This window comes from Schistocerca serialis, chromosome 3, assembly GCF_023864345.2.
Source record: "Schistocerca serialis cubense isolate TAMUIC-IGC-003099 chromosome 3, iqSchSeri2.2, whole genome shotgun sequence".
Lineage (NCBI taxonomy): Eukaryota > Metazoa > Arthropoda > Insecta > Orthoptera > Acrididae > Schistocerca > Schistocerca serialis.
In genome coordinates, this window is record NC_064640.1 from 351,797,334 (window position 1) to 351,812,727 (window position 15,394).

General features: G+C 36.4%; 1 protein-coding gene across 1 annotated transcript in view; it reads right to left on the reverse strand.

Annotated features, from left to right (window-relative positions):
* LOC126470159 (potassium voltage-gated channel subfamily H member 2) overlaps window positions 1–15,394 on the reverse strand; it is a 670,689-nt gene that overhangs the window by 286,204 nt on the left and 369,091 nt on the right. Inside the window, exon 5 of the mRNA XM_050097782.1 lies at window positions 7,160–7,280. Coding sequence (XP_049953739.1) covers window positions 7,160–7,280 — 121 coding nt within the window. The remainder of the gene's footprint in view (window positions 1–7,159; window positions 7,281–15,394) is intronic.

Consider the following 15,394-nt stretch of genomic DNA (forward strand, 5'->3'; position numbering starts at 1 on the left):
GACTTGATATTGTCTTATAGCACTGCTGAAGGCAGAAGTATTGTGTGCTCTAATGTAGAGTGTGGAAATACTGAAGAATATATCTATTTCAGAGTTCAGAAATTGCTTTTATTAGAATAATCATCAAAAGTTACCTGAATAATAATCCTTTGACCCTTCAATATTTCTTATTAGAAGGATGACAACTTGGGACCAGCAATATCCTCTACTGAAGACAATGAGAACAACAATGAACAAATGAGATAATTACTGGTTTAGAACTATGGATGTAGGACTCAATGCAAACTAATGACAAAATAATGGTAAATGTCTTGTTTCAACATAGGTTATTGAACAGGCAGTATTGAAGAATCCATTACACTTGGTGGCACCATCCAATTTAATTTCATTGTATGGATAAATATTAATTGTACCTACTTTTCAGGTAAGTTAAATGTGAAAGAAAACTAAAATTTATGATGACTGCAAAAGGCAATGAAATGGAAAGGAAAGGAAGAACAATCAAGACTTGTGCACAGTAGGACTGGAGAACAAACAGGACATAATGGACACAAAGCGACAGAAGTTAAGTGCATGATTCCTGCTTTTTCTATAAGTATCTTACTTAAGAGAAAAGAGCAACAGAAAAGTTTTTTGTGTGTGAAGTAATGTTGCTAACATACTTTATTAGTCATACAGGGTGTTTATGAATTAGTTATACAAAAGTAACCTTTAACTCTGAAAAGGATAAATAAATTACGGAAATGTTTGATACAGCACTGAATGTAGTATATCTTCAAGTTTTATTGCTGCCTACCACTGCTAGTTCCCAATTTTAACACTAGTGACTTATTCCAGCTGTCATCATTGGGTGCAGAACATGCACAGTGTTATTTGTGGTTTAATTAATCCAAATCCACCACTACAGTTCAGGACTAAATATCACAAGTCACCAAATCAAATAAAAACTGTTATTAATTGCTATAACCATTTCACTGAAACTGGCTATGTATCACATAGGACGTTGGGTCAGGGTAAGCCAGCAGTCTCTGATGCAGCAATTGAGCAAGTTCACCAGTCTTACAGTCATAGTCCAAGTACGTCAAAGAGCTGTGCCAGCTTAGAATTGAATATGCCTCATGTTACAATGTTATTTTCCAGTAAGATGGTGCACCACCACATTATCATCATAAAGTTGTCATATCTCTGTAGGAATGTGCTGACCTGGATTCGACATGATGGAACAATATCCAGACCACCATGATCACCTGATTTAACCTCAATAGACTTCTGTGTATAGGGTTACATTAAAGACAATGTATTTGTTCCTCCACTTCCAGGGAATGTTGATGAGTTGTAGCAATGGATAACACAAGCAGTTGCCACCATACATCTAGAGCTGGTTCATAGGATTTAGCAGGACATTGATTACACAGGATGTTTGTCATGTTACAAAGGAGGCCAAATTGAATATTTGCAAATAAAGCTTGAAGATATACGGCGCTCAATGCTGTATCAAACATTTCTGTAAGTTATTTACCTTTTTCACAATTACAGGTTACTTTTTCATAACTATTTTATAAATACCCTGTATTTTCAGTGTCACTAAAGAAAGAGAAAAGTGGCTTCATTAAGGACTCTTTGAGGAAGATAATTCAGAGTTAGGACTTCAGAATCAGGGTTTGGAAGATTCAGTAGATTTAGGAAACAAACCATCACTGAAACAATTTATGTCAGAAATGAGTGCAGCTATAAAGATTTGAACACAAAATAGTAACACTCTATGTAAACCAGTGAATCTTTGAACAATCAAATTTCTGAAACAAACATACAAATTTCTGATAAAAGTGGCACTTTGAAAACCTAATTAGAAAACAAGACTACTGAAAGTTGTGATGCTGTTAAATTAAAGGCAGGAAGTCAGATTCAGGCTTTCAGAGATGAACTATGTAGACAAATTGAAGCCACAAATTCAAAAATCACAGAATTAAGTGACAGAGTCACAAAGACAGAATCCAGCTTTCAAATTGTTTGTCACAAAGTAACTGATCTGGAAATAAATTTGCAAGGTGCAATTTTAGAGGCAAAATGTAATTTTAATAATGTAGTTGTATCTGTTAACAAAACTTGTGAAAGAAAATTCCATAGTCTCAGAAAGACCATTTCAGAAAAAGATAAAGAACTTAAAAACAATGTGTCATTCATACATAATAATTTGCTTGGTTTTCAAAAACAGTCATGTCATTTGCAGGAATGTATGACACCAAAAACATTTTTAATACATGTTTTAATGGATTTTTCTAGTATGGTAGCCAAAAGTTTCCTGAAGATGATGGTTTGCATCCTTCTGATTTCTTACAGCACTGTAAAGACAATTTTTATTCCAACCATAACAGATAACCTTAAAACGAAATTTGTGAAACAAAATTCAATCGGCGATGCATTACCTTGGGCAAATCATAGTTGTACACAGTATTTATCTTATCAACAGTTCAAAAAGAGTTTTGGGTAGTCAGAACAAGCTACAATTAAAAGTGAATTTCTCAACTGATCAAGTTACATAGGACACAAAGGGAGGATGAAAGAGTTTTGTAAGAATGAATTGCAGAAACATGTTCATTTAAATCAGGCTTTCAATAAACTGACAAAAACTGATGCTTTCAAGATAAGGTTACCTGAGAATATACGATGAGAATTAATGTACTGGCCTGATGAATCAGCTGAACAATTCCTTAAACATGTAGAAAAGATGGACAGAGCATTTGAAAGAAATCATAGACAAAGTTTTGGTTCAAATCATTTCACACAAAACAATTATAATGGAAATTGGGGAAACAATAATTGTCACGGGAGGGGTTATGAATGATGACAATCATTGAAATCCAGAAGAGGGACCACCAAGAGATTTTGATAACAGAGGGATACACTACAATAGGGAATATGAGTGAAGCAACAGAAACTAAGATCATAATGAACAGCCACATAAACATTTCATTCAGGGTGCTAAAATTACTGAACAGTTAAACTAAAGGTTCTCAATGTGAGAGTGAAGGACAATGATTTCAATACATGGACCAATAAGGGAACATAAAGGCTACACAAAACAGTTGATTCAATAAAGAGGCAATTAAGCAAGAGTACCAACTTAACAAATGAAGAGTAGATCAAAAGTATTGGGGCAATTTGTAGCAAAAAAGGCTTAAAAAACAAAACACAAAAGAAACTAAAAATCTGAATTATGAGTTACAGGAAAGTGATTTAGAAAACTTTTACAATGTTCACCTGTGAAAAAATTTGAAAGAGACTGGTGATTATAGCTTTAATATTTGCGAGATATTTTCTGAATGAAGAGAAGTTGCAAAACATGAGAAGAGTGAGAAATGTATGGTAGATGACGATGCCACTAATGCTTGATAAGTTGTTGATGAGGGAGACTTATGGGTAATAAAAGTGAAAATGTGGATTATTTGGTTGGATTTAAGGATGTTTTGTTAAAGAAAGGAGGAAGAGGAGTTGATGATGCAAGTTGATAGAGGCAAGTAGAAATGAAAATGAAGTTGCACATGAAGTGTCTGAATCTGTTACATGTGTAAATAACAATGATGCTCATGACTTAATCACTGAACATGTTCAAAACAAATCTACATACAAGATGCCTAACCTGGCTTTAATTCTAAATCTTAAAGTTAGTAATAAAAGTTTTCTGTGCACGTTTTGGGTAAATGTTGGGGAAGACTTATTTAGTGATACATTATCGAAGAAAGTTAGCAGCCTTGTGACAAAGAGTTTACCCTGATAGGATGGAAATAAATTGCAATACAAATTATGAATCATGCAAAAAGAAGGCATATATGAGTTAAGGTTTAATTGCAGTTTTTGGGAACTTGTAATACTTCAGGAGAACAAATATTCTCAGTATGTCTTGTGTCAATGATGACTCTGATACAAGCATTAATCAGATGATGAAGGTAAATGATTTACTGATAAACAGGAGCATTCAGAATTGCAAAGATTGGAAGTCCTTTGCAGTTGAAAAGGACCTATTACATGAATACTTCAATACAAAGACAACGGATGAAATAGAGTATCCATATGTTCACATAAAAATAGGATATTGGAAAGGGAAAGCATAACTGGATTCAGGCAGCAGAATTTCTGGAACATCGGAAGCTTTAAGTGATGAAGTTAAAGAGAATGAGAATTATATTGAGATGCCAGTGATAGGAGTAAAGATTACAGGGGCTGTTGGTAGACAAAGTAAGTTGGTGAGATACCACACTTTAATGATGTTTGAAACTCAAGGTGTAGAATTTGAACATGTTTCCTCAATAATTTCAGAATTAAGTGAAGAATTTATTTTGGGGACTCGTGAGTTACTTAGAGTTTGTGTAGTTCTTGAAAAGAGAGAGAAAACAATATATGTGTCAGACAAAAAGGGAGTATAATACAAAAACAATTCATTGAGAAAGGAAAGGAAGATGATAGTAAAAACATAAATGTCATAAAAATCTGTCTTGGATTGAAAATCTAGTTAATTTTGAAAATGTGATGAACAGTTTGCAAAAAATATTAACAGGTTTTTCACCACAAGAAGTACTATTTGACACAAAACCAGCTAATGTCATTAATGAACACATTGAATTTCTAGAATGTAAACCTACTTCAACACAAGGAAAAAGAAGCTGTTGAAAAATAAAAGAAATGAAGAAACAAGGTGAACAAGAATGAAGAAACATGATTCTACATTTAAAATAATACAATGTAAGACAAGAACTCAGTTAAGACCCACGAGATATCCAAATTGTTAACGGCTGAGTTAAAAAAATTCTTTGATACCTATATAGTCCCATTTGAGGTATTGGCAAACCCACATCCAAACACCAATAGACTGATATATCCATAATCTTAGGAAGTTGTTTGGACTAAGGAACATTACTGAAATTAAAAAATATAGTCATAAAGCTTAATGAATGTCTAATTACATAAACTGAGGCTGCAAATTTACTTGTTGATAAAAAGAAAAACTTTTCACTGAATATATTGTCCATGTGCTAGTAATAATTGATCTGTTGTTTAACGTTGACAAGAAATTTAATTGGTTTTTTATATTAATACATTGTGTAATACTTCAGGAGAACAAACATTCTCAGTATGTCCTGTGTCATGGCAAGCAAGGGATTCCAGCTGTTGTATCACTTCATCACTTTAGTTTCTTAGCTACATCCACTCTTATCCTATCCTGTCAGTCTTTTGGAAATATTGTCTTCTATCAATACTGTCATTCTTCCCTACTTAAAATCACTAAATTACATTGATCTACCAAAAAAGATCATGATTTAATGCTGAAGTAATAATTACATGTAGTTAATATGATGTAGATGTGCGTATCGTAAATTTTCAAAATGGTTCAAGGAACCTATACTCACAAACAAACACTGACTTAACATTTCTTTTCAGTATCTAATACACCTTTATATGAACTGCCATTGTAGTTACTTACATGATGTTACCAGATTTACTTTCAATATTATCTTTGCAAGGTTATAAAAAAAAAATTCCCAAGTTGCTTTGTGTTTCATTATTAATACTATCAATTTTTGGGATGTAAGAGTTTGCTGTTTCATTCATGTTATTTCTGCCATGACACTTCAAGAGACATGCTTGAAATGTGGGTAATCTAAAGTACTACAACCCACTACAATACTATGGGAAAAATACACAAAAGTCTTGTACGTATATAGAAATAGTACACACATAACCACATAGACACTCAAATGATGCACACTCTGATGGCCACAGGAACTACATACACCACTGTGAGTTTCTTGGAGGCTCTGCAGTGTCTTGACCAGCTCTGGGTTAACACTGCTGTTAGCCATGTGAACACTGAGTTGAGAAGGCTGCTGCTGACTGAAATCTCATACAAGTGCTGTGCCTGTTGCTACAATTGAAAAATGGGGAAATGCTAGACATAGAATACACCTGAATAGGAGAGGGAAAGATAGGTTAGCTGAGCATCTTGCTGAAACATGTATGGGTGACCACCATCACATAAAGCAAGATTTTGATGATTACTAGCATCAGAGGAGTACCTTTTTTAGGTTAGAATCAAGCACTCAGTATTACACTCAGTAAACAACAGTTTGGATTTTAGAAGAGTTGCTCAAATGAAAATTCCATTTACATGTTCTCTAATCAAATTTTATGCCCATCAAATAATGAAATAGCACCAGTTGGTATTTTCTGCCACCTACCAAAGGCATTTCATTGTCTGAATCACAATATTCTGTAGATAAACTGAAGTTTCATTGAATGATGGTATAGTCAAGTAATGGATAATGTCATATCTAACCAAAAGAATGCCAAAAGTTGTACTTATTAATTCAACTAGTGTAGCCTTGGAACATTATTCTGACTAGGAAGAAATCATGTATGGAATTCCACAAGGGTCTGTCTTAGGTGCACTATTGTTATTGATATATGTAAACAAATTGCCATCTAATATACAACAAGCAGAATTTGTTATATTCCCAGATGACAGTAGTATTGTAACCAATCTAAGCACACATATAGCAATAGAAGAAATTGTAAACAATGTTCTTAACTGTATCACAGGGTAGTTTCCTGTGAGTGGTCATACTTTCAATTTCAAAATTACACAACACATTCAGTTCTGCACATCTAGAAGTGCTACCCCAATAATAAGTGTAACCCACATGGAAGAAATAATAAACTGAGTGGAAACTTCAAAATTTTTAGGTGTCTACATTGATGAGAATTTAAACTGTGAGAAGTATACATTAGAACACTTAAAACAATTTAATTCAGCCTCATGTGTACTTAGAACCATTACTGATCTTGGGGAGAAAGAAATCAGTAAGTTGATCTATTTTGCATATCTTCATTCAATAATGTCATATGTTGCTGGTAACTCATCTTTAAGAAAGAAAAAAACGTGCTGTAAAAATAATATGTGGTGCATGATGCCATATTTACAAATTAATCTAAGAGGCAAATGTCAAATGTATAATTTCACATCATTGCAACTGATCACACATATGGTCCCTGACACATGAAACTAACTAACTAATTAATTAATCTTTCAAAAATGTGGCTGAAATGAGGAGATTAGCAGAACACTGCAGAATTTATCTCATTTTATGTAGTCTATGGCACCTACCTTTATTGATGGACCTCCTGTGTTATTGGCATTGTAAAACTGATGAGTGTCATTAGCTAATATATCTAGCCAACCAACTCTGTTATTCATCAAGGTTCGCTCAGCATGTCCAATTGCATACCTGAAATTGAGACCAACAGATAAATTTGACATTATTCATTACAATTTAAGTAAAAACTGCACATACTTCCTATTTGCTATACAGCAGACACTAGGAGAAACAGTAAAATATACAGATAAGTTTGTATTTTAAGTTGGGTCACATAAAAATTACAAAAACAACTATCTTGTGGAAAAAAAAATTAAAATGAAAAGCAACTATTTCAGGGCATGTTTAAACTATACATTCCACCCACCTCTCCTTCTGAAATCAGGAAGATAATGAACTCTTTCAAGAATAAAAGCTCACATGGAATTAATGGTATTTCATTGTTAAACCACTGCATAAAAAAGGGGATACATCTGATGTTAACAACTACCACCCAATCTCTCTTCTGACTGCCTTATCCAAAATTCTTGAAAAAGTAATGTATTGTAGAGTAGCTTCACACCTTTGTAAAAATAAAGTTTTAACAAAATATCAGTTTAGTTTCCAGAAGGGTTTTTCAATGGAAAGTGCTATATATACTTTCACTAATGAAATATTAAATGCTCTGAGTAACCGGAAGTCACCCGTTGGCATTTTTTGTGATCTATCAAAGGGTTTTGATTGTGTAAATCATGGAATACTTCTAGATAAGCTCAAGTACTGTAGTATGAATGGGACAGTGCTCAAATGGTTTAAATCATACCTAACTGGAAGAGTGCAGAAAGTTGAAATAAACAGTTCACATAACTTGTAAAAAACTGGTGATTTCTCAAACTGGGGAACAATCAAGAATGGGGTGCCGCAAGGTTCGGTCTTGGATCCTCTGCTGTTCTTAATATATATTAATGACTTTCCATTCTATATTCACGAAGATGCAAAGCTGGTACTTTTTGCCGATGAGACAAGTATAGCTATCACACCCGACAGACAAGAAATAACTAGTGAAATTGTACACGATGTTTTTCAGAAAATCATTAAGTGGTTCTCTGCAAATGGGCTCTCATTAAACTTTGACATGACACAGTATATACAGTTCCACACAGTAAATGGAATGACACCATTAATAAATATAGACTTTGATCAGAAATCTGTAGCTAAGGTAGAATATTCAAAATTTCTAGGTGTATGCATTGATGAGTGGTTGAACTGGAAAAAACACACTGAGGATCTACTGAAACGTTTGAGTCCAGCTACTTATGCTATTAGGGTGATTGCAAATCTTGGCGATATACATCTGAGTAAATTAGCTTACCATGCCTATTTTCATTCTCTGCTTTCGTATGGCATCATATACTGGGGTAACTCATCATTGAGTAAAAGAGTGTTCATTGCACAAAAGCGTGTAATCAGAATAATTGCTGGAGCTCATCCAAGATCATCCTGCAGACACTTATTTAAAGAGCTAGAAATCTACACTGTAGCCTCACAATATATACATTCACTTATGAAATTTGTTATTAACAATCCGAACGAATTCAAAAGTAATAGCAGTGTACATGGCTACAACACTAGGAGAAAGGATGATCTTCACTACTCAAGGTTAAATCTAACTTTGGCTCAGAAGGGGGTAAATTATGCTGCCACAAAAGTCTTTGGTCACTTACCTAATAGCATCAAAAGTCTGACAGATAGCCATATTGCATTTGAAAGGAAATGAAAAGAATTTCTTAATGGCAACTCCTTTTACTCGTTAGATGAATTTTTGGCTATAGTAAGTGGGTAATTTCCCAACCCCCCCCCCCCCCCAAACCCTCCAAAAAAAATTAAAAATTAAAAATATTGAGTGTCATGTAAAATTTTGTCTAATGTAATATCTTGTATAGACACCTTTTATTAACCTGACACTTTCCACATTATTACGAAGTGTCGTATTCATGATCTATGAAACAAGTACTAATCTAATGTAATCTGGAGAAATTCACTGTTCAAAATAAATGATCAAAGACCCATGTGAACATTATTATCATTTCACAATCTTCAGACACTTAATGGGCACTCATATTGAACATCTTATGGCTTTAGCATAATCATCAATTAATTCCACAATAGATCCATGGAGGTAGATACTACATGTGCTACACCTTTTGTGCTTAAGGTATATCATGACATGAGCTCTGTGTTGGCTATCATTGTTTTGTTGTAGGATAAAATAATGAACAAACTGATCTGCAGCATGAAAAACATCAACACATTGAATGACATATCTCTAGAGCAGTAAACTAACAGTTCCAAATGAAAAGATATGGAGATCTGGATGTGCATTTCAAAATGAGCAAACTCCATTAATTTTATATATGAGGAAATCATCAATGGTTTATATGTCCTTAGAGTCAAAGACATGACAATATCTATATTTTGAACAGAAATGGCACTTGGAATGTTTTCCATTCTCACTCCTTGTTGGTATAACAGGATAATTCTAGTCTAGAATTAGTCAAAGGCATTTGACTTCATTGACTTCCTCCACACATTAATGGTTATGATTTTATTAGCATTCTGATTATTTACATGTAAACTGCACAATGGATTTAAAAAATGTTCAGTCTGAATCCATTTAGCTTCAAGAGGTTTCTAGGATAGTGAGTGAAATTACATCAAAATCATATTTTTTCACTATACTTAATTAGAAGAAATGTCATCTGGAAATGGAAAGCTAAGGGAATTTATATTTACAAGCAAGTCATTCACATACAACAGAAACCTTGTGTTTTTGTACTCTGTTTAGAATCATTTATAGGATCTGAGGTAGCAATTATCCTATTTCATGCATTTGTTCAGCAGATATGATGTAAGCCATAACAATGCATTGCGCCAATTTCACATTTATTTTGTTTAGTAATGGGCTAGACAAGTTTTACAGAGTTAAAGAATCTTTCCAAATCACTGAAATTTAATGTACTGTCACTATCAGTACCCTAATAAAATATATTTCTGATGCTTTGCACAAATATATTTATGGTTGTGACAGTGTTACTTCCATCTTGAACTGCCAGCCATTTACATACAACTATATTATATTTTGAAATGAAATATTTAATTTGGATTGCATATAGATCTTTCCATACTTTCAGCATGATTAAAAGAATTGAAAAATAGCTGTAATTTCTCATGTCTTTCATAACATCTCTCTCGAACAGATGTTTTTCTTTTGCATATATTAACATACCAGGAATGCATCTGGAAAAAAAAAGTAATTGTAGTAACCAAGTGATACATGACACTGGTCCAAGTAACACAAATATGGTTTTATTCATGAACCTCAGAACAATAATGGAAAACAGACTCTCATGGGTCTCCACGTAATGACACACAGTACACTGATGTGGACTCAAAAGAGAATCAGTTAGCACTGCTGAGTGCATATATATATATATGAGTTGCTGGCAGATGGTACAGCAGAGACCTTGACACATGCACACAGCCTCCAGCATCCAGCCCAATCTAATACAGTTGGCAACTGATTCAAACAAGCACCCACAGTGATATATCTGTCAGTGCACTCACGGTCACATGCACTAGTTGCAGCATACAGCACACCTCTCCCTCAAGAAAAGTGGGTGCTTAAATGATGGAGGAGATGCTGGTGGCCCGTCAAAAGTCACATCCATCAGATCCAGAGCAGCACTAGCCAGTGCTGATGGAATCTGCCAGGCAGGCATCAGAGCATAGGGCCAGTATGCACGAGGACGCAGATATGAGCTTGGGGGGTGAGCCCCTGAGGCACCTGATGACAGCACTGGAGAGAAGGGTGCCATCGCCATCTCTGTGTCATAATCAGCAGGTACATCCCAGTCTGGAGGAGATGTGGCTGGACACACTGGTGACAATGCCTGATGCAATGATGGCAAGGGGGCTGGCAGAATTGGCCCAGCAGGCTGCACCAACAGGCCAGATGCTAGAGATGAACTGGCACTGGCGCTGGGAAACAGGAACCCCATGGTGCTATAGTGCAGCACAGGAAATAGACAGGCAGCCATTGGGAGGGTGTTGATTGCCTCCACAGTAGGCAATGATGGGCTCAAGGCAGAAGGCAGCAGGGCAGGCTGCAGTGATGGGGGCCTCACCAGCAAACTGGTAGCTTCCGGTAGTGAGGAGGAGTGCAGAAATCAAAGTGGTGGGACAACAGCCCATCAGTTATATGGTTGTCACAAGGACAGGTCCCCATCAGTGGAAAACAGTGGTCGGTAAACCTTTGCACCCACACCAGTGATCCCAATGCGAAGAGGTCAGATGAAGCCAACCACAACAGGTGCAATGCAGGCTGCAGAAGCTGGAGGAGTGTGTGTGGCTGTCAGCCATGAAGCAACTCAGCCACGCTCTGCTCTCACACCGACATTAAGCGATATGTTCTCAGAAAAGGGAGAAGTGCAGCATCCAGCAAAGAATCCACAACAAACTATTTCATTTAGTACTTGAATGAATGCAACAGTCATTCCACCTTGCCGTTTGATTATGGGTGGAATGGTGGAGCCATAACATGATGAATACAATGATGGGAACAAAACAACTGAAAGAATGGGGCCCGTTAATGGAAAGTAAGGTACAAAGCTACAACTCAATAGAGAAAACCCTCTACAGCATACAAATTGTGACCTCAGCCAATGTCAATGCAAGCCAGAGAATGTAAGGGAACCAGGAAAAAGCATGCATGACCAAGGAATTCACAAATGGACCTGTACAGTTGACATGAATGCATCACTTTGGCTGGATTGTAGCAGACCATGTGGACAGAGACTTCCTGTGAGCTGCTAGTTGTCGGGCACACTGCCCCCAAACAGCAACAAAATCGACAATTTTGTCATCAATCTCTGGCCAAAAACCTTGTCTCCTACCTAATAGTTTAGTGCACAAAACTTCCCAATGGCCCCAGTGGAGAAGGCATAGAATGTCACACCATAATGCAGGGGGAATGACTATTCTGGGAGCTGGGAGAGAGGTCTTACGTGGACTACAGTGAAACACTGTTAACAACAGAGAGGTGATAATACAAGGAAAAATATTTGCACAGGGGGTTCAAAGGTCAATCCGGTAGTTTATGTGACCTGCCTGTGAATACATTGAACCACCTGGTGGAGAAATGGGTTGGCAGCAATGGCAGCTGCTATCTACAAGCTTGTAATTGGAAAACCCTTGACTTCAGCTTCATTACAATATGAAGATGTAAGCAAAGCAATTCTTCACAATCAAAGTTGGGATCAGGACCCACAGGAAGGCAGGACAAGGTGTCCACATTAGCATTTTTAGATGTAGGTCAAAAATGGATTTCACAGTTGTAGTGACAGAAGAACAGTGCCCAGTGTTTCAGATGGTTTGCCGCTTTGTCAGACAAGGAAGTGTGAGGGTTTATGATCAGTAATAAGGTTAAACTATGATCCATATAAAAAATATGAAATTTCTTCAGAGCATAGACTATGCCAAGAGCTTCTTTTGCCACCTCAGGGTAACACTACTGGACCAGAGTGAAAGATTTCAAGACAAAAGCAATAGGTCATTCAGAGTCATCAGCATATCAGTACACTAACGCAACACTAAGGCCTTACTGTGAGACGTCAGTCACGAAAACTGTGTGTTTGTCTAATGTAGCTAAACATAGGGTTGAGTGTAGTTTGGATTTTGATATTTGGAAATCATTTTCGCAATCCAGGCCCCATCAAAAATGTAGATTCTTGCATAACAGTACATGCAACAGGCGGGCCAATGTGGCTGCCCTGGCAAGAATTTATGGTAGTAGGCTGTCTTCCCTAGGAAGGCCTGAAGTTCCATCATGAACGAGGGGTGATACATAGATGTAACTGCAGAGGTATGGTCTGGCAGAGGGTGAACCCCATTCTGCAAGACCTCGAAGCCTAAATAAATAACTGAAGGTTGAAAAAAAACTGAGACTTTTTTGTGAGGTTAAACCATAAGCTTCCGTATTTTAAGACAGAAACAAAGTGCCTAAATTTTCCAAGTGATTGGCCATGGAGGAGCCTGTGACAACAATATCATCCAGATAATTAATGCAACCCAGAACAGGAATAGACAAATGCTTTAAAAAAACTTTGTTAAACAGCAGGGGCACTAGGCACACCAAATGGAAGGCACAAATAATAATAGAGACCAAAAGGAGCATTCAAACCCAAAACTCGACAAGACACTTCGTCCACAGGAACCACGCTTCAGACAAATCAGTTTTAAAAAAGTACTAGCCACTCCACATTTTTACCAAAAGTTCCTCCTGGCATGAGAGAGGATATGTATACATGATCAACTGCACATCAACAGTAGTGCTGAAGTCACCACAGGGCAAAGTTTTCCCAATCACTTCCAAATTACAGCCAGTGAAATGACCAGTCACTAGCCACTGCTAGAGATTGAAGTCTGTCCCATTCTGCTTACACTTGGTCTTTCATGGCGACAGGAACGGATGCACATAACAAAAATGAAGTCAAGCCATACATTTCAAAGAAATATGAGCAGAAAAATTTGTAGCACACCTTACACCCTCTGAGAACAAGTCTGAAAACTCTTCACACCATGTTTCCAACTGATAATATGGTACCTAATGGGTCACATGGTGAACTGCATTGATGAGAGAATATCTAAATGCCTGAAATGTGTCCATCTCTTTTCAACATTGGCATCATCAATCACAAAAAATGTAATGGAGTGAACAACTGACTTGTAAGAGGCAGATCCTGTAAATTGTACCAACAATGCAATGTTCTGTTTGTTGTAACAGACCAGCTTCTGCTTGACCAGTAACAACAGCAGCAAGCTTAAACTCACATACGTTTGAGAATTCAATAACATCTCTGCAGCTCTTGTATTGAGCTATAACTGGATCATTTGGCGAAAAACACTTGATTCAATAAACAACTTGGGAGGAGTCACAAGCATTTGAGTCACACAGTTTACATCCATGTCCATACCCTGAGCAACCTACAATGAATGTCAGAGGGAGGCGATGAGGCCTTTATTCTGGTAAGTATTAAAAATAGCCCAGCACTCAGGGCATGCCAAACATTCATGCTGGACAAAAAAAGAAGGGACAAGATGGAAACAGAGAATGCTGATTGTGTGCTGTGATGGTTGTGGCTGCTTTGCTTGTCCTTGTTCAGCTCGGTGCTGGGCCTATATATTTATTGTCACTACTACCACTTCCTAATGCAAGCTATCTGTCGTCCTAGTGGTAACATCTTGTGACAGCAGTGCTTCATCATCCCACATTTCAATTTGGTCACCTACTGCCTGATAAACTTCAAAAGACTGTGCTATTTGCAAAACTTCTGCCAATGGGGAGGGTGGTGGGGTGTTTCACAGAGTAAAGCCTTCTGGTGCACTTCCTTGTCTGGAGTTGAACAGATCTGTCTGTTAATAGAAGCTGACATAGTGATCATGGCTGAAATAAGCTCAAAGAAATCACAAGAAAATCACAGATCACCAAGATGATAAGGATATCCTGCAAACACATATGTGAATTGTAAATCACAGCAAAACATTCCAGAAATCCTGCCTATATATATCATTTAAAAAAGTACTGTAAAATGCTAAGTAATGTAATTAAATACTCAAAAAGTTCATATTTTAACACCAAAATCAACCAAACCTATAATAAAATCAAAACAAACTGGGATATAATCAGGAGTGAGTCAGGTGTCAATAGTGCTAATAAACATGTAAACTTTGTTTTAAATATTGATGATAAATATATAAGCAATCAAGAGATAGTTGCAAAAAAATTCAATGACCATTTCATAAGTGCTGCTGCACAAATAGGCTGCAATGGCTCCTTAGAAAGTGCCATGGAGATACTGAAACACAATTCTCCAAATCTAGTAAGTAAAATAAGTGTATCCTCCCCTAACTAGTAACAAAGTAAAGAAAACTATTGTATCATTAAAAATTAAAGAACTATCAGGTGTAGATAATATTTCCAGTAATCTACAAAAAGCCTGCTCTGTTCAATTATCTAAAGTTTTATCCGACATATATAATGCCTTATGTATCAGGGGGTCTTCCAAGATGGAATAAAGCTTGCTATAGTGAAGCCACTACACAAAAAGGGAGACTCAACACATGTCACTAACTATTGCCCCATCTTTCTTTTGACCACTTCTGCAAAAGTCTTTGAAAAAATTACTGCATTCCAGAATTATACGGCACCT